The 19,673-nt window shown below is 43.8% G+C and overlaps 4 protein-coding genes across 11 annotated transcripts in view; 1 reads left to right on the top strand and 3 right to left on the bottom strand.

Annotated features, from left to right (window-relative positions):
- Positions 1–33: 33 nt before the first annotated feature.
- Positions 34–1,952, bottom strand: psmc3ip (PSMC3 interacting protein). Its single transcript, XM_085934771.1, has 8 exons — positions 1,624–1,952; positions 1,345–1,445; positions 1,184–1,273; positions 1,007–1,118; positions 650–795; positions 500–553; positions 359–418; positions 34–284 (listed from the first exon to the last, which is right to left on the bottom strand). Exons 1-8 carry the CDS (start codon positions 1,646–1,648, stop codon positions 228–230), a joined length of 645 nt encoding a protein of 214 aa, XP_085790897.1. The 5' UTR covers positions 1,649–1,952; the 3' UTR covers positions 34–227.
- A 7,197-nt stretch (positions 1,953–9,149) lies between these two features.
- retreg3 (reticulophagy regulator family member 3) lies at positions 9,150–17,101 on the bottom strand. Of its 3 annotated transcripts, none has more exons than XM_085933289.1 (10): positions 14,192–17,101; positions 13,005–13,275; positions 12,273–12,379; positions 11,972–12,002; positions 11,762–11,888; positions 11,492–11,576; positions 11,108–11,245; positions 10,951–11,030; positions 10,714–10,846; positions 9,150–10,643 (listed from the first exon to the last, which is right to left on the bottom strand). In XM_085933289.1, exons 2-10 carry the CDS (start codon positions 13,244–13,246, stop codon positions 10,117–10,119), a joined length of 1,470 nt encoding a protein of 489 aa, XP_085789415.1. In that variant the 5' UTR covers positions 13,247–13,275; positions 14,192–17,101; the 3' UTR covers positions 9,150–10,116. The 3 variants fall into 3 exon arrangements, with proteins under 3 accessions (XP_085789415.1, XP_085789414.1, XP_085789416.1); XM_085933288.1 differs by lacking the exon at positions 14,192–17,101 and adding an exon at positions 13,476–13,560; XM_085933290.1 differs by lacking the exon at positions 14,192–17,101 and adding an exon at positions 13,476–13,541 and having other exon boundaries at positions 13,005–13,246.
- Positions 13,960–17,455, top strand: tubg1 (tubulin, gamma 1). Its single transcript, XM_085933291.1, has 11 exons — positions 13,960–14,154; positions 14,500–14,612; positions 14,946–15,113; positions 15,209–15,277; positions 15,618–15,697; positions 15,782–15,908; positions 16,026–16,112; positions 16,213–16,362; positions 16,431–16,583; positions 16,653–16,814; positions 16,877–17,455. Exons 1-11 carry the CDS (start codon positions 14,106–14,108, stop codon positions 17,072–17,074), a joined length of 1,356 nt encoding a protein of 451 aa, XP_085789417.1. The 5' UTR covers positions 13,960–14,105; the 3' UTR covers positions 17,075–17,455.
- plekhh3 (pleckstrin homology, MyTH4 and FERM domain containing H3) overlaps positions 17,266–19,673 on the bottom strand; it is a 39,881-nt gene continuing 37,473 nt past the window's right edge. For all 6 annotated transcript variants that reach the window (XM_085933286.1, XM_085933285.1, XM_085933284.1 and 3 more), the window contains one exon: positions 17,266–19,670. In XM_085933286.1, the coding sequence (XP_085789412.1) occupies positions 19,515–19,670 (156 nt within the window). In that variant the 3' untranslated portion in view covers positions 17,266–19,514. The remainder of the gene's footprint in view (positions 19,671–19,673) is intronic.

Here is a 19,673-nt window from a genome sequence, read left to right as displayed (position 1 = left end):
TTGTCGGAATTCAGTGAGACAAGATACAGCAAAGCTTTTATTATTTTATTTTATTTTATGCTTTGACTAAATAATGCGCACTGAACATTTAATAAGTGGTCAGTAAATACTGTTCAGGAAATAAACACGAGCACACAAGATGAACTAAAAATAATAAAAATGTACAAATTGCAACATATAGACATTCTTAATAAAGGTTGTTAGGTACATTTAAATACAAATTATCTTCAAAGAGTCGGTAGGACCACCTTGTAGTCTTCATCAGTCTCCACGCCAACCTCCTCCTGAAATGAAAATGTCACAGATGTTTTAAAAAAAGAAAAGTTTCAATTAACTCTAAAATCTTCTTTTCACTCACCAAGAACTCTTTCTTAGTCTTGGGATATCCTTCCAGGATGGTGTCCATAATGTCCGAAGTCTGAGTAGAATCCAGCAAACATGGAGTTATACATTGGCCTCCGCGGGGAAAACAATTTTTCCTAAGAGTTTAAGTCTTTACCAGTCTCTTCCTCTTTCGCCACTCTTTCACATAAACATTGTGTTCTTTCAAAACCTGAAGATAAAATAGTTTGGATGAAAGTGTGGTGTACAAAATTGGTAAGTTTTTATGCTATTTTGCTCAAATGCCAACGGATTTCATATTCCTAACCTTGTCTTTCTCCTCTGGCGTGACATGATTGGTGGCTGACTTTATCTTGTCCATACGCTTGTGACATTCTGAACACTCGTCTCTCAGCCTGGTGATCTCTGATACCATTTCCTCTCTGGTCAGACTGTTGTTGAGCTCCTTCAGCTCTGCAACCACACAAAACAGTAGATCAAAAAAACCCCATTTTAAGCTACAAATTACCTTCTAAAACTAATCTGTTAAAAGTCCATGTTTTGGATGCCAAATGCATTAGAATCATTTGAAAAAAAATGCAAGATGTTATTTCCGGTTTGTTTGTTTTGGGGGCAAATTTGGAGTTGATGTGTTTTCCCATTGGAGAACATGGAGCTACTGTACCTGCATTCAGTTGTCCGCAGCTCTGGCTGAGGGTCTGCAACTCCTCATTGAGGCTGGCGATTCGAACATCCATGGCCTTCAAGTCTGCATCATTCACATCTTTAAACTGAGCCTTTTGAGGAGGATGAGGAGAATGATCAACATGCAATATGAAGATCCTATCAACGTGCAACTAACCTGATCAGCAAAATAAATCTTCTGCTTGCCATAAGTCTTCTCTTTTATCTTGCCCTCCAGAGCCAGTAGCTCCATGGATTTGACTACTGCCTGGTGACAAGAAGAAGAAAATAAACACCATGTTTTGTTTTGAGCCACAAACCACCCACTCAAAATCTAACCGTTCTGCCCAATCCGTGCTGGCTTTGTAGGTTACAGAAGACATCCTGGGCACTGTAAGGACGGTTCTTGGCATTCAGGTAGGAGAGGATGACTGCGGCGCCTGGGAAGATGAAAATGTTCTTATGCATGGCGTATATTTTGCTCCTTAATTGGAAATGGATACTGTTAATCTCGTAGCTAGCACGCGACGCTAATGTTAGACGATTTGACTAAAACATTAGCGGCAACTTAACTCGGCAACAAATTAAAATTATGCATGATAATGATCGATAACTTACTGTCAGTGTTGTCCTTTTTACTCATTTTCAACTCGTCCTCGGTCTTCCGCCTTATTTCTGAACTGAGTTTCGCGCGAAATGATTCGTCACAAATAGATCGTCTCTGTAACGATGATGCAGTACAAGCATCAAAATTTCTCAAAGCTCACAGGCCTCAGCGTCTCTAACGAAGTTTAAAAAAAAAAAAAAAAATGCATTCTTAACTAAAGTGACAGATTATCGAATTCCATGGAAATTTTACCGAAACAAGCGTGAGCGTTCATGTCTGGTTAGGTAGATATTCTACTTCCGGTGTCACAGGTTAAGAAGAACTCAAAGAAGTGTTGTCTGAAATGGTGCAGTTAAAATTCCCTGGCGTCAAAGAAGGTAAACTGCATTACAAGGCAAAGTGATGCTCAGGCACCGCGTATCCGAGTCCATGAGTTACACACCAAGAATGTCATGTGTCCATAAAAACACAAATAAATGGTATTTGCTTAAAACAAACCAGGATGCTTTCAGAACAGAGGATGCTTTTTTTTATACGTATTTATCTCTTTTGTATAGGAAACGGCGTGATTGCAGACATGCAGCAGAGTGGGTTGAGGCAAACAAGAACCTCCTCTGCCAACGTGGACCTGCCCAATGTTCTTTGAGTAGAAGACATGAGTGACGAAATAAAATGACAATTTATGGAACGTTTTATATTTAAATTCCACAGCATTCAGGTGCATTCATAATTCAGTACATTCTGGAAGAAAAACGTTTATAAAAGCAATTGTTCAGTATATTGTGAGTGTCCCAGAAAATAATAAAGACATGTAACAGTATTTGATCATGTTGTTTGTTTATTTCATTGATCGTGCATACCCTGTCATGACAAAGCAGGCTTCGCCACTCGACATACTCCACCGGAAGCGACCTGACAGTTGGGGCTTTATTTTGAAACAGCGGTGTACCTAATTAGATGTCCAAGTGACGTCAAAGCTCGACCAGCCAATCAGGCTGTTTTCACTTCCCCTTAAGTTTTGACGGTGATTTTTCCCTAATGAAGAGGCCTGTTATTAGGTACACCTGAAAATGGCGGTGTACCTAATAGAGTGTCCGAGTGACGTCACAGATCAAACAGCCAATCAGAAAGTGGGGGTGAGGGCAGGTGTGACACTTTTGACTTTCATTTAAATTTTTTCCCTAATGAAGTGATTAGGTACACCTGTGTCCGTGTGACGTCACAGAGCAACCAGCCAATCAGAAAGTGGGGGGTTGTTTGGGTGTGGCACTTTTCACTTTCATTTAAATTTTGACCATGATTTTTCCCTAATGAAGTGGCCTGTGATTAGGTACACCTGAAAATGGCGGTGTACCTAATAGAGTGTCCGAGTGACGTCACAGATCAAACACCCAATCAGAAAGTGGGGGTGAGGGCTGGTGTGGCACTTTTCACTTTCCCTTAATTTTTGACGGTGATGTTTCCCTAATAAAGTGGCCTGTTATTAGGTACACCTGAAAATGATGGTGTACCTAATGGAGTGTCCGAGTGACGTCACAGATCCAACAGCCAATCAGAAAGTGGGGGGTTGTTTGGGTGTGGCACTTTTCACTTTCATTTAAATTTTGACCATGATTTTTCCCTAATGAAGTGGCCTGTGATTAGGTACATCTGAAAATGGCGGTGTACCTAATAGAGTGTCCGAGTGACGTCACAGATCAAACAGCCAATCAGAAAGTGGGGGTGAGGGCAGGTGTGACACTTTTGACTTTCATTTAAATTTTTTCCCTAATGAAGTGATTAGGTACACCTGTGTCCGTGTGACGTCACAGAGCAACCAGCCAATCAGAAAGTGGGGGGTTGTTTGGGTGTGGCACTTTTCACTTTCATTTAAATTTTGACCATGATTTTTCCCTAATGAAGTGGCCTGTGATTAGGTACACCTGAAAATGGCGGTGTACCTAATAGAGTGTCCGAGTGACGTCACAGATCAAACACCCAATCAGAAAGTGGGGGTGAGGGCGGGTGTGGCACTTTTCCCTTAATTTTTGACGGTGATGTTTCCCTAATAAAGTGGCCTGTTATTAGGTACACCTGAAAATGATGGTGTACCTAATGGAGTGTCCGAGTGACGTCACAGATCCAACAGCCAATCAGAAAGTGGGGGGTTGTTTGGGTGTGGCACTTTTCACTTTCATTTAAATTTTGACCATGATTTTTCCCTAATGAAGTGGCCTGTGATTAGGTACACCTGAAAATGGCGGTGTACCTAATAGAGTGTCCGAGTGACGTCACAGATCAAACAGCCAATCAGAAAGTGGGGGTGAGGGCAGGTGTGACACTTTTGACTTTCATTTAAATTTTTTCCCTAATGAAGTGATTAGGTACACCTGTGTCCGTGTGACGTCACAGAGCAACCAGCCAATCAGAAAGTGGGGGGTTGTTTGGGTGTGGCACTTTTCACTTTCATTTAAATTTTGACCATGATTTTTCCCTAATGAAGTGGCCTGTGATTAGGTACACCTGAAAATGGCGGTGTACCTAATAGAGTGTCCGAGTGACGTCACAGATCAAACACCCAATCAGAAAGTGGGGGTGAGGGCGGGTGTGGCACTTTTCCCTTAATTTTTGACGGTGATGTTTCCCTAATAAAGTGGCCTGTTATTAGGTACACCTGAAAATGATGGTGTACCTAATGGAGTGTCCGAGTGACGTCACAGATCCAACAGCCAATCAGAAAGTGGGGGGTTGTTTGGGTGTGGCACTTTTCACTTTCATTTAAATTTTGACCATGATTTTTCCCTAATGAAGTGGCCTGTGATTAGGTACACCTGAAAATGGCGGTGTACCTAATAGAGTGTCCGAGTGACGTCACAGATCAAACAGCCAGTCAGAAAGTGGGGGTGAGGGCAGGTGTGACACTTTTGACTTTCATTTAAATTTTTTCCCTAATGAAGTGATTAGGTACACCTGTGTCCGTGTGACGTCACAGAGCAACCAGCCAATCAGAAAGTGGGGGGTTGTTTGGGTGTGGCACTTTTCACTTTCATTTAAATTTTGACCATGATTTTTCCCTAATGAAGTGGCCTGTGATTAGGTACACCTGAAAATGGCGGTGTACCTAATAGAGTGTCCGAGTGACGTCACAGATCAAACACCCAATCAGAAAGTGGGGGTGAGGGCGGGTGTGGCACTTTTCACTTTCCCTTAATTTTTGACGGTGATGTTTCCCTAATAAAGTGGCCTGTTATTAGGTACACCTGAAAATGATGGTGTACCTAATGGAGTGTCCGAGTGACGTCACAGATCCAACAGCCAATCAGAAAGTGGGGGGTTGTTTGGGTGTGGCACTTTTCACTTTCATTTAAATTTTGACCATGATTTTTCCCTAATGAAGTGGCCTGTTATTAGGTACACCTGAAAATGGCGGTGTACCTAATAGAGTGTCCGAGTGACGTCACAGATCAAACAGCCAATCAGAAAGTGGGGGTGAGGGCAGGTGTGACACTTTTGACTTTCATTTAAATTTTTTCCCTAATGAAGTGATTAGGTACACCTGTGTCCGTGTGACGTCACAGAGCAACCAGCCAATCAGAAAGTGGGGGGTTGTTTGGGTGTGGCACTTTTCACTTTCATTTAAATTTTGACCATGATTTTTCCCTAATGAAGTGGCCTGTGATTAGGTACACCTGAAAATGGCGGTGTACCTAATAGAGTGTCCGAGTGACGTCACAGATCAAACACCCAATCAGAAAGTGGGGGTGAGGGCGGGTGTGGCACTTTTCACTTTCCCTTAATTTTTGACGGTGATGTTTCCCTAATAAAGTGGCCTGTTATTAGGTACACCTGAAAATGATGGTGTACCTAATGGAGTGTCCGAGTGACGTCACAGATCCAACAGCCAATCAGAAAGTGGGGGGTTGTTTGGGTGTGGCACTTTTCACTTTCATTTAAATTTTGACCATGATTTTTCCCTAATGAAGTGGCCTGTTATTAGGTACACCTGAAAATGGCGGTGTACCTAATAGAGTGTCCGAGTGACGTCACAGATCAAACAGCCAATCAGAAAGTGGGGGTGAGGGCAGGTGTGACACTTTTGACTTTCATTTAAATTTTTTCCCTAATGAAGTGATTAGGTACACCTGTGTCCGTGTGACGTCACAGAGCAACCAGCCAATCAGAAAGTGGGGGGTTGTTTGGGTGTGGCACTTTTCACTTTCATTTAAATTTTGACCATGATTTTTCCCTAATGAAGTGGCCTGTGATTAGGTACACCTGAAAATGGCGGTGTACCTAATAGAGTGTCCGAGTGACGTCACAGATCAAACACCCAATCAGAAAGTGGGGGTGAGGGCGGGTGTGGCACTTTTCACTTTCCCTTAATTTTTGACGGTGATGTTTCCCTAATAAAGTGGCCTGTTATTAGGTACACCTGAAAATGATGGTGTACCTAATGGAGTGTCCGAGTGACGTCACAGATCCAACAGCCAATCAGAAAGTGGGGGGTTGTTTGGGTGTGGCACTTTTCACTTTCATTTAAATTTTGACCATGATTTTTCCCTAATGAAGTGGCCTGTGATTAGGTACACCTGAAAATGGCGGTGTACCTAATAGAGTGTCCGAGTGACGTCACAGATCAAACAGCCAATCAGAAAGTGGGGGTGAGGGCAGGTGTGACACTTTTGACTTTCATTTAAATTTTTTCCCTAATGAAGTGATTAGGTACACCTGTGTCCGTGTGACGTCACAGAGCAACCAGCCAATCAGAAAGTGGGGGGTTGTTTGGGTGTGGCACTTTTCACTTTCATTTAAATTTTGACCATGATTTTTCCCTAATGAAGTGGCCTGTGATTAGGTACACCTGAAAATGGCGGTGTACCTAATAGAGTGTCCGAGTGACGTCACAGATCAAACACCCAATCAGAAAGTGGGGGTGAGGGCGGGTGTGGCACTTTTCACTTTCCCTTAATTTTTGACGGTGATGTTTCCCTAATAAAGTGGCCTGTTATTAGGTACACCTGAAAATGATGGTGTACCTAATGGAGTGTCCGAGTGACGTCACAGATCCAACAGCCAATCAGAAAGTGGGGGGTTGTTTGGGTGTGGCACTTTTCACTTTCATTTAAATTTTGACCATGATTTTTCCCTAATGAAGTGGCCTGTTATTAGGTACACCTGAAAATGGCGGTGTACCTAATAGAGTGTCCGAGTGACGTCACAGATCAAACAGCCAATCAGAAAGTGGGGGTGAGGGCAGGTGTGACACTTTTGACTTTCATTTAAATTTTTTCCCTAATGAAGTGATTAGGTACACCTGTGTCCGTGTGACGTCACAGAGCAACCAGCCAATCAGAAAGTGGGGGGTTGTTTGGGTGTGGCACTTTTCACTTTCATTTAAATTTTGACCATGATTTTTCCCTAATGAAGTGGCCTGTGATTAGGTACACCTGAAAATGGCGGTGTACCTAATAGAGTGTCCGAGTGACGTCACAGATCAAACACCCAATCAGAAAGTGGGGGTGAGGGCGGGTGTGGCACTTTTCACTTTCCCTTAATTTTTGACGGTGATGTTTCCCTAATAAAGTGGCCTGTTATTAGGTACACCTGAAAATGATGGTGTACCTAATGGAGTGTCCGAGTGACGTCACAGATCCAACAGCCAATCAGAAAGTGGGGGGTTGTTTGGGTGTGGCACTTTTCACTTTCATTTAAATTTTGACCATGATTTTTCCCTAATGAAGTGGCCTGTGATTAGGTACACCTGAAAATGGCGGTGTACCTAATAGAGTGTCCGAGTGACGTCACAGATCAAACAGCCAATCAGAAAGTGGGGGTGAGGGCAGGTGTGACACTTTTGACTTTCATTTAAATTTTTTCCCTAATGAAGTGATTAGGTACACCTGTGTCCGTGTGACGTCACAGAGCAACCAGCCAATCAGAAAGTGGGGGGTTGTTTGGGTGTGGCACTTTTCACTTTCATTTAAATTTTGACCATGATTTTTCCCTAATGAAGTGGCCTGTGATTAGGTACACCTGAAAATGGCGGTGTACCTAATAGAGTGTCCGAGTGACGTCACAGATCAAACACCCAATCAGAAAGTGGGGGTGAGGGCGGGTGTGGCACTTTTCACTTTCCCTTAATTTTTGACGGTGATGTTTCCCTAATAAAGTGGCCTGTTATTAGGTACACCTGAAAATGATGGTGTACCTAATGGAGTGTCCGAGTGACGTCACAGATCCAACAGCCAATCAGAAAGTGGGGGGTTGTTTGGGTGTGGCACTTTTCACTTTCATTTAAATTTTGACCATGATTTTTCCCTAATGAAGTGGCCTGTTATTAGGTACACCTGAAAATGGCGGTGTACCTAATAGAGTGTCCGAGTGACGTCACAGATCAAACAGCCAATCAGAAAGTGGGGGTGAGGGCAGGTGTGACACTTTTGACTTTCATTTAAATTTTTTCCCTAATGAAGTGATTAGGTACACCTGTGTCCGTGTGACGTCACAGATCAACCAGCCAATCAGAAAGTGGGGGGTTGTTTGGGTGTGGCACTTTTCACTTTCATTTAAATTTTGACCATGATTTTTCCCTAATGAAGTGGCCTGTGATTAGGTACACCTGAAAATGGCGGTGTACCTAATAGAGTGTCCGAGTGACGTCACAGATCAAACACCCAATCAGAAAGTGGGGGTGAGGGCGGGTGTGGCACTTTTCACTTTCCCTTAATTTTTGACGGTGATGTTTCCCTAATAAAGTGGCCTGTTATTAGGTACACCTGAAAATGATGGTGTACCTAATGGAGTGTCCGAGTGACGTCACAGATCCAACAGCCAATCAGAAAGTGGGGGGTTGTTTGGGTGTGGCACTTTTCACTTTCATTTAAATTTTGACCATGATTTTTCCCTAATGAAGTGGCCTGTGATTAGGTACACCTGAAAATGGCGGTGTACCTAATAGAGTGTCCGAGTGACGTCACAGATCAAACAGCCAATCAGAAAGTGGGGGTGAGGGCAGGTGTGACACTTTTGACTTTCATTTAAATTTTTTCCCTAATGAAGTGATTAGGTACACCTGTGTCCGTGTGACGTCACAGAGCAACCAGCCAATCAGAAAGTGGGGGGTTGTTTGGGTGTGGCACTTTTCACTTTCATTTAAATTTTGACCATGATTTTTCCCTAATGAAGTGGCCTGTGATTAGGTACACCTTCAAATGGCGGCGTACCTAATGTAGTGTCCAAGTGACGTCATAGCTCGAACAGCCAATCAGGAGGTGGGGGTGAGGGTGGATGTGGGACTTTGCCTTGAGTTTTGACGGGGATATTTCCCTAACAAAGTGGCCTGTTATTAGGTACACCAAATGCACACTTTAATAGGTACATTACACAAGGTAATAAATAAATAAATAAATAAGCTCGTTTATTCAAGTGTAGTCACAAGGTTCAGGGGGGCCATGAACAATCTCAGTTGAGCAGTTGTTTTTTTAGATTTTATATATAATTGTATAATTTAGAGTTCTCACACAAAAAAACAAGCAATTTATTTGAAAAGTTTATTCAATATAATTTGCACATCAAAACATATAAAAACGATTGCAGAGGGTAAAATACACAACTGAGCACACTTGTTTTTTTGTATAGTGAATCCAGCTGTTTCATTGTGCAGTAGGTGATTTTCTCCTGAAAACCACACATATTAGTCTAGAATTCTGATAAAAACTAAACTGCAGCTCACTGAACTGTTTGGTATGGATGACTGAGTCATATTTTTTTCATCATAAAGTCACAGCATACTCACAAAATGTATGTCACTTTACAAACCAAACTATCATAATAATAGTTTACTTCAAGTAACCCTATTAACTCATTTGTATATTTCTAAAAAAAAAAAAAAAATCTCAGCATTACTTTCACTTACATCGGGCTGTTTAAATGGTGTCATTTAAAGGGTGAGAAAGACTAAGTCGTCTTGAATTTGTTTATGCAGCACAAAAAAAATTATGTGACAGAAAATCTCACAAAGTAACAGAGACATTAGGGTACAATATTTTTGCCTGTGAGGAGGATAACCACACAGTTAAAATAATATCTAGTGTGCATTTTGATGTCAAAATAGATTCTCTCCCAAATAAAGATGTGCAACTTTGAAGAGTAAAAAACAGCAGCATAATAACGCTGATAACTTGTGAAGAAACAACCTCCTGGGAAAGCAACACAGATGGCTCAAATGGGAATGTCGGATTTGGACCTGTGTTGGTTAGATAGCCCTCTTGTCCAGACCTCTGCGGGAAAGAGCGTGACAGCTGAGTGACAGCTCAGTGCGAGTTGCTACAGAGACTTGGCAAAAGCCGCCCCTCCCCCCAAAAAAAATGCTGGTGATACATTATCTTACCAATCCGATTGGGTGTTCAATGACATATTCACAGTAACAAAAGTGATGCTGACCTGGGCAAGAATCGAACACGAACATTTTGCCTACTGTCTAAAATGCCAACACGCTCATTAAAAGTTTAACTTTGTTGTTGTTTTTACTGTGGTTTACCAAGCAGGCTGGACAGAAAGTTGGAGCCCTGACTCTCTCTCCGTTGTCCTTCAACAACGGGGTCCATCTGGCTCAGTTCAGACTGATCCAGCATCTCAAAGTCCTCCACATCAAAGTCCGTGTCCAGCTCCGAGCTGGACTGCTTGCGAAAACTGCGGTGTGCTCCCGCCCTGCGGGAGGCTTGACTGCGCTGGCTGGAGGGTCGCCGAGGCTGTATGGCGCCAACCAGCGCCGCCCGGATCATGGTGCTGGCGATGTCGCCCATGAAGTCGGAGGCGGGCGGCAGACCGCTGAGGGACATTTCGGCGTCTAGGTCCTCCTGGTCCGAGTCCAGATGAGCGTCGACATCCAGTACAGAGGCGCGGGGACTTTGTAGCCCGGACAGAGCCAGACTGGGCAGTCCGATGCTGGTGTCGTCATCGTCGTCCATCAAAGTGGCGTCTGGGTTGATGGAAGGGAAGTCCGGGAGATCCTGAGCGAAAGATTCCTCGGCATCACTGTGTCGGTCCAGATCTGAATCAGACAAAATCACAGACAGTAAGATACATCCATTTCATCCAGAAGATGAAAAATAATAACTCACCCTCTGAGCCCTCGGTCAGCGGTGTCTGGCCTCGTGATAGGTTAAATGTCCCATTGTCGGTGTAGGAAATCTCAGCGTCGGAGTGCTCCGAGTCGGTCATGGCGAGTTCCTTTGCCACAACGCCGTCATCAAACTGGAAGACACAACAGATCTATACTTGAAGCCTGCCAAACAAACTTTGCCATTTGATTTTTGTTTTTAATAGATGAAAAAAAATGTTTTGTGATGCCTACTGACCGTAGGACAGAAGGCTGCCAGCTCCTCCTCGCTGTCGCTGCAATCAGCTGAGAGGACACCGTGCAGTGGCATGCGCAGGACTAAAAACGACATGCAAAGAAACGTTTCTTTTATGAAAAAGCTGTTGATGCGTGTAAAAACAGACGGGGCTCCTCACATTGGTTGTCCAGCGGCTTGGACATCATGTAGCCGCAAACACTGAAGTCCAGCCGCTGCAGGACCGGCTCCAGGTTCACAAAGACACGCTGAAAGACCCTGTGGTAAGCCGCCAGAGGGGCCAGGAGGGTCAGCATCACTGGACAAGACAAAGAGAGAATTCTTACTAAAACTTCGTTTTTCAAAATTAGCCATAATTGAATCGACCAGGCAGTCTGGCTCATGGACCACCGCGAGTAAGTCAGGAGGTTTAAAAACATCTGACCGTTTTGTCTATCTGCCCGATTGCCTTCACCTTGCTGTCTTATCTATTAAGATTTTCTTCCCCTCGATCCTTTTTCAACACAAGTGAATTTTTAATGGACGGGAGCTTGGTAAGACTCACCAGCCGAGTAGGCGAGCAACAACCCGGGAACGTAACGTCCAATCACAGCCAAAGAGAAGAAGAGGCAGCTCGTCAGGATGCAAAACTGGAACACATCAGCACAATTTTTATTGTAATCTGTATTAAAATAAATAATATCAGATTTATTATAGAAAAATGGAAATGTATTTTTGACGCTGAATTAAAAACGTTTTTAGGTTTGACCTATAAAAGCTTGCCCAATACATATTTTACTTTGGTTTTGTAACACAAATCTCGTATTTTCCTCACCCTGCCGGGGTTGACTCGTTTGAAGTGCACCAGGTTGGAAGCAAGCACGATGGCGCTGACCCAGGCCTCGGCCACGTGGTGGCACAACTCGGGTACGCTGAGGATGCCGGGCTGTACCAGGCCCCAACTGCGCGTGAAAGCAACATTAAACGACATTTCATGCGTATGAATTTTTTTTTTTAAAACAACATTTTCGCTGCAGTGACCAACCTCTCGCTTTCAGATTCATCCTGGTTTCTGACTGTAAAGAAAAGAAAACAACAACCACTGATCCAGTTGGTGATGTTACATTTTTTTGCCCTACCATCCAAAAATAGGACTGATTAATCTCCCTGGCACCAGTCTGCCGTATGTCAGAATCAGAACACTATGAGAGGGCACGTTTACAAGCAAGAATGGGAGCTTAACTGCTGGAGGTGACACACAAATCCCTTGTTGAGTCCAGCGTGACGGGGGGTGGGCTGTCTTATCTCTTCAGTTTTATGCTAGCAGAGAAGAAACATGTTTGCACCTCTGAGCTTCGGCCAGATCTTGTTCCTCCACATGTCGACGCAGACCACCACGGCCAGGCCGGACGCCAGTAGGAACAACAGACGCAGAGTCGTCAGAGCAAAGAACCTGCAGAGAACGCCAGCTCGTCAACAGCGACAACACACGGCCCTTGTTCTAACGTCTGCTCGATGATATAAGACTGTTATGTAAGACTTATTACGAACACAGAAGCCCATCATTTCTGCTTCGAGACCTTATCACAATATGATTATTATTGTGGTTGTTTTTGCTGTTAATCAATACCAATGCAAAAGCTACAGTTGGGAGATTAACCTGACCAAGAATTTGCTGGCACATTAAAGCTTGTAATTGAGGTTAGTCATGTGATCTGCAGTGCAAAGATCTGGAAAATTTGATTTAGACACATTAAGAAGCAAACAAATACCAAAACCACATACACACACAATTGCTGTGGTCTTGCAATCGATCCAAAAGTCTTCAGTTTATACATTGAGTGTGAGCAGTTAGTTATATACTTCAATGAGTATTTAGAATGTATCATGTTTTAAAATAAATGGTTCTTACGCCACTGCTAACTATGAATACAATAGTAATCACATTATTACATGCATAACTCTCATTTATAGCCTTGCGATGGCATTTATTGATACTATTATTAACTCTCCCAATCAAAACATAATGGACGTGTACCAGCAGATGCAATGCATAAAAAGTTAACGTGTCCTCTCACCAGAACACAACGTTGACCAGCACATAGAGCAGCAGACACTGGACATGTCTTTCCCATACCAGCACCGACTGCAGGTAGGTGAGCAGCGGCTCGGAGGGCCCCAGTCGGGACTGCAGCGCCGCTTTGACCGCCCGCACCTGAGCGTCCCTCTCGCTGGAGCCCGGTCGACTCCGGAGGCCGGTAGCACTGGAACCCGACTTGTCCGCCGCAGCCACGTCTTCCATAGCCCCGGTTTGAGCCATCTTCAAACGCGAATGTCAAAGAAGAAACTCTTGACGTGCAAATGAGAGGAAAACGCGAGTTATGTTTGTAGACGATAAGCAGCGCCCGCAGAAGATTGGCTTGCTAAAAGCGAGCGGATTTTAAGAGCAATCACCCGTTAAGTAACGACGAGAAGCCGTTCGGCGATATTAGAGGACATAATGTTATCGAAGCCATTGTGAAGAGTGTGAACAGTGAGCTGACACTTACTATTTGTACATTTTCGCACGAATGAGGTCTCGCTGTTGAACTGCAAATATGGCGTAGCCTGTTTTTCTGAGCCCTTTATCGTCCAATCGGAATGCACAGGGACAAAAGTGGCATGTTGCATTCACTATAATGGGAATTTTGTACACTTATTTTATTTTTTTTACTGAAAAAAGCGCCACGTTGACGAATAAATAACAAGTGATAAAACTTATTATCATTGCGTTGTTATTATGAACGACAACATTTGTGCAAAATTTTAATAAAAATATGTGAACACACTGACATTAAAGCTGTAGCTGAAATGTGAAAATACTAAATCGTCACTTTCAATGTCGGTCAAAGTTATTGCAGCCATGTCAGCTGTAAATCACATTCGTATTCAATGTTATTAGACGTAAAAACGATCATGGGTTTTGGATGCTCACTAAGATTTGCGTGATGGCGGCATTCGCCTCTAGGAGCAGCGTCGCCCTATATTTCTGCCAATGAGCAGACGATGAAGTCGCATTCAAGCGTCATATTCATCGCCAAGCGGGAAGCAAGCAAGCTAGCGACGGCTAGCTAGCACGCTAGCTAAACAAATCAACAGCTAGCACGGCGGCCAAATAAAGCGCCGCCCAAGACTTCAAGATGCCTCGGGAAATCATAACGTTACAACTTGGACAGTGCGGCAACCAAAGTACGTGGACAAAACCTCCAAAACACGGCGTATTTACCTTGCATTACGTTACAGCCGTTACGTCCCCTCGATTAGCTTGCAGAGAGCGGTTCTCTTATTGTCGTCTTTTGACGTCACCGAATTGTTGTCATCAAATCCATTAAGACTTAATGCAATCGCTTCACTTTACTGTAATTTGGGTTTTAGCTTAAGATTCCTTAGAGGTTTACAATGGGTCAGCACTCATAAGGCTAGTAGATGTTGCATCGGTACCAAACGTCAAATCTAGTGTCAAAACTACGAATTGCACATGTTCCTTTTGCGTGCATTAAATATCGCTTTTGCTCATCTGTGTTTTGCGTGCAGTCGGCTTTGAGTTTTGGAAGCAGCTGTGTGCAGAGCATGGCATCAGTCCAGAGGGCATCGTCGAAGAGTTTGCCACCGAAGGAACGGACAGGAAGGATGTTTTCTTCTATCAGGTACACGCTGCGTATCGAACATATAAAATGGTGGTGTTGGCTTCAAATATGTGTTTGTATGCGACTCAGAATGTTGTGCAGACTTAAATGTTGCCACTGTGCAATGACACAATACTCCAGCAGATGGCGTCCGAGGAGAGAACAATCACGTATCAGTGGACAGATTGAAATGAGTGGTTATGGTGGTGCTAACTGAACACTCAATAAAGGAGTCTATGCATTTATAAAACACCTTAAAATAGTTCTTATGTGTCTTAAACATTTTTTTGTTGCATCCCAGAAAATATAATACACTGTACACACCATCCATAAAGAACTTTGTGTTTGCGGCAGGCCGATGATGAGCACTACATCCCCCGCGCAGTCCTCCTGGATCTGGAGCCTCGAGTGATCCACTCCATCCTTAACTCTCCTTACGCCAACCTGTACAATCCTGAGAATATCTACCTGTCTGAGCATGGCGGAGGGGCTGGAAACAACTGGGCCAGCGGGTACTCGCAGGTGAGTACTGTTATCAAGACATAAATACCTTAGATTGCCCTAAGAAAATATATAATGTGGTTTTTCTTTCTCTTTTTTTTTTTTGTTCTCTATAGGGGAAAAAAATCCAAGAGGACATTTTTGACATCATTGACCGTGAGGCAGATGGGAGTGACAGTCTAGAGGCAAGTACTTGAAACTTCACAAGCAGCAGATTGGTAGATACGAAACACTTCCTTTTTGTAATGGCTAGCTGTTAAAACGGCGACATTGTTTACATTTTCAACAACTACGATTACTCTCAGCTGTTTTTGTGTGCTTTCTTTAGCTGCCGCCTCACTAACCATCATTTTGTGTGTGCATGCGTGTGTGTGAGGAAGGTGTGGCCCAACGGGCTTGTGTATGTTGGCACTGCGCGGTATGTATTAAGCGTGGTGCTAATAGCTAAGGCAGAGTAGAAGGCAGGTATTAGGGAGGGAGCTTGTGCAAAAAATTTTTTTGCCAGCTCTCTTTTATTTCTGGCAGGGGTTTGTCCTGTGTCATTCCATTGCTGGGGGGACGGGTTCCGGTCTGGGCTCCTACCTGCTGGAAAAGCTGAACGACAGGTCCAAAAGCACATATATATATATATATCATCAAAATTATAAATGAAAATACGCCTGTTGTTATAAAACTATTTTTCCCATCAGGTACCCAAAGAAGCTGGTGCAGACCTACTCAGTCTTTCCCAATCAGCACGAAATGAGCGACGTGGTGGTGCAGCCGTACAACTCGCTGCTGACTCTCAAGAGACTCACGCAGAACGCCGACTGCGTGGTGAGGCAAATCTTGTCTTAACACAGGGAACTATTTTTCCCCCCCCCCCAGGATTTCCCCAGCCACGTTTGCAGTCCGTTGTCCTCACGTCCTTTGTGCGTTTGGCTCACTTTTCAGGTGGTGCTGGACAACACAGCGCTGAATCGCATCGCCACCGACCGGCTGCACATCCAGAACCCTTCCTTCTCACAAATCAACCAGCTGGTGAGTGAGCACGTGAGATTTCAAAATGACATCTGTTCCAACTCAGATGTCATTTGGTGTCTTTTGTTTTGTGTCAATTGTCACACGTTGGCTACAATAGGTGTCCACCATCATGTCGGCGAGCACCACCACCCTGCGCTACCCGGGATACATGAACAACGACCTCATCGGCCTGATCGCCTCGCTCATCCCCACGCCGCGCCTCCACTTCCTGATGACGGGCTACACGCCGCTCACCACCGACCAGTCGGTGAGTGGACCCGACCGCCGGGTTGGGGTGAGGGGTGGCTTAGGGTTAACGGACTAATGTCATGGCAGGTGGCCAGCGTGAGGAAGACCACCGTGCTGGATGTGATGAGGAGGCTTCTTCAGCCCAAGAACGTGATGGTGTCCACAGGCAGAGAACGCCAGCCCAGCCACTGTTACATCGCCATTCTCAACATCATCCAGGGAGAAGTGGACCCCACTCAGGTAAAGGCTTTACTTTTCCTTTCATTTGTAAGTCAGCATTTCAAATGGCGCTGGATGTCTCTTCGTCAGGTGCACAAAAGCCTCCAGAGGATCCGGGAGCGGAAATTGGCCAGTTTCATCCCATGGGGTCCCGCCAGCATCCAGGTGGCGCTGTCCAGGAAGTCACCGTACCTGCCGTCCGCCCACCGAGTCAGCGGCCTGATGATGGCCAACCACACCAGCATCTCCTCCGTAAGTCACACCTCGATGCTTACACAATGGACCTACTTGAGTGTGACGTTGCCCTCTTGCAGCTCTTTGAGCGGACGTGCCGGCAGTACGACAAGCTGCGTAAGCGCGAGGCCTTCCTGGAGCAGTTCCGCAAGGAGGACATCTTCAAAGACAACTTCGACGAGCTGGATAACTCGCGCGAGGTGGTGCAGCAGCTGGTGGACGAGTACAGCGCCGCCACCAGGCCTGACTACATCTCTTGGGGAACACAAGAGCAGTGAATACAGCCCATTTCAACATATGCAAGAGATGAAATGACTCCAAATGAATGTCCTATTAAGTCTTACTGCATTTCCCAGCACTAACGTGTTGCCTTCTTTTGGCACTCTTCATGGTTTGTCAGTTGCCAATAACCCCCCCAAGCCGGAACACGGGCCCCTGAGAAAGTGTCACATCCTTGTAGTTATAAAAGGTAATTTTAAAATATTCAGGTTCTGCAGTGACAAATAAAACATACATTTAATGGCCACATTATCAAAGAGTTTTCTGTCAGAAGAGAGTCATGTACTAAATGTAACCAATGAGCATAACAGGAATGCTTAATGTTACATTTGCTTGTTAAGCCTATTTAAATTGTACAATAAATTCATTTTCTTAGTACACATGGCCTTATTTTTTATGAAAAAGTCAATATGTTTCTTTTGGAAATGAATGCATTAATTTAAATTTGACCCATCAGATGCAAACTTTAACATGTGCTTTAACATTTGCTTTTTGTCCTATAAATCAACAAAAAAATTACTTTAAAAAATGATTGACTCGCAATATTTTGCATATTTTCCGCGTAGTTATGGGAAAGTCAAAAGCGCAAACACTACAAGGGACCTTTGACCTAGTAAAAATAAAAAAATAAATGCTGATAAATTGGTGGTTTTTTAATTAATAATTACATACAGTATTTGTCTTATTGCACTTCCAAGTTAGTTTTAAAAAATAGTGCAATTAACTATACACACAAACATTAAAGAGGTACCATGCAGCGTACAAACATAGTGAATACAAAACAAAACAGGCTCTTTTCTTTTTCTTCTTCTTGTTGTGCTACATCATTCAGAAGCTGCCTGCAGCTGCCAAGCAGTCAACGTTTGGCAAATTCATCTGATATGGATGGCGTTGATGTCTTTTTTTAAGTTTTGTCACATGGGAAACTCAATTAGCTTCACAAAATCACTCCTTAAGTACAATTAAACGCTTGAATAGAAAACTGGAAGGTGGGGCCGGGAGAGGGGATCGTAAAAATACAGAGCAAAAAGCATCTTTGGTCCATCCTATAAATTGGTAACACTTAGGCTATGGGAAGAAACTTTCAAGATCAACAAAAGGATCACATTGACAAATAAGAAATCAGACGATCCCTAACCTGCTTCATGAGTCAGACAGAGATGGGGATCGGACCACTGTCCCATCGGTTCCTAAACGACATGCTCTACTGCATGAGCCACGGCTGCCACTGCTCAACCCTTAATGGTGATTGTTGGACATTCAAGGCCAAAATGCGGCCGGGCATTGCACATGGGAATCTACAAAAAAAAAATAAAAAAAATTACCTGGGGGATGTTCCAGCACTTGTCACGTTTGTTGTAATTTGCATAAAACTTGTGCCAATATGGTCATTACAGTTATCAGCACAACTGTAAATATGTCAAAAAATTATAACTCTTAGGGAGTGTCACTAAATGTAATGCTATTGGGGAAAGGTGCACTTGTGTGCATTTAAGACTTTTTTTTTTCAAAAAAATTAATAGTACTAAAACATTCTCAGCCTAACGCAAGACGCTCACAAGGAAGCCACTTCACTTGGAACAACACCTGCACTCATTTGAAAATGAATGAAAAAGAATAATGCTCATTTTGCCTGACAACAGTTCTCATTCAGTGGAACAGCAAGAATGAAAAAATATGCAGTTTGAACATTTAATGGGTTGTGCAAGTGTACGTAAAGTGTCCTGTGATTGAAGAAAGGGGAAGTGGGCCTTTACGCTACAATAGGTTGGTTGTATGGAAAAAAAAAAAATAAAAAATAAAATGAAATAGGCACCATTTTATTTCTTCTTATTAATATAGTGGTACCTTAAATTGTTTTTGTGTGCATTGCTGTGTTTTCATGTGTGAATTTATGTGACCTTGTGTTTGAGGGAAAAAAAAGTAATAATAAAAAAGAAATAAAAGAGACTCAAATGAGCTATGGCCAGTAACAGGGAAAACTCAAAAATTTGGGGGGCTCTTAAGTCAAGGTACCACTGTTTTATCATTGTTAGCAAAGCTGTGGCTGTCATATCATCAGTCAAGCCCAAACTGGGCAGGAAACCGAAAAAGAAGAGGAAGAAGATGCTGCAACAGCGTTCCTCTCGTCAGGGTCCAATACATGAGCACTCGGGCCAGGGTGACTTGAGCTGCAGAGGCAAAACATCTGTTTCCAGTTCCAAGTTCACATGCTTGGCTGCATCAACACTTGTGCGGTAACGCAAACCTGATCCATGCGGGATCTTAGGAAAACTCCTAGATGAAGGTCGCAGGAAGGAGGGAGCGCACGAGAGGCAGGACGGCCGCCTTCGAGGAAAGTTAGCTCAAACAGACCCGAGACAGAAAGCAGATGTGGAAGTTGTGTTTATCGTCCAGCTCTGAGGGTTCGTGTCGGAGAACGGCCCCGGGGCGGCCATCTCAGACGGGGTGCGAAGGCAGCTCCAGGAAGGCGGGCGAGGACGGGTGGCGGAAGCCCACCGGCGTACCCTCGTGGATTTTGACGGCGTCGCCTTTGCCTCGTTGCAGACGGGTGGCATTAAAGTAAGCGTTCATCAGTTGCGTGATCTCGCTCAGCTG

This window comes from Syngnathus leptorhynchus, chromosome 16 (genome assembly GCF_054491065.1).
Source record: "Syngnathus leptorhynchus isolate UIUO chromosome 16, UIUO_Slep, whole genome shotgun sequence".
Taxonomy (NCBI): Eukaryota; Metazoa; Chordata; class Actinopteri; order Syngnathiformes; family Syngnathidae; genus Syngnathus; species Syngnathus leptorhynchus.
This window is presented reverse-complemented; position numbering and strand designations above follow the sequence as displayed.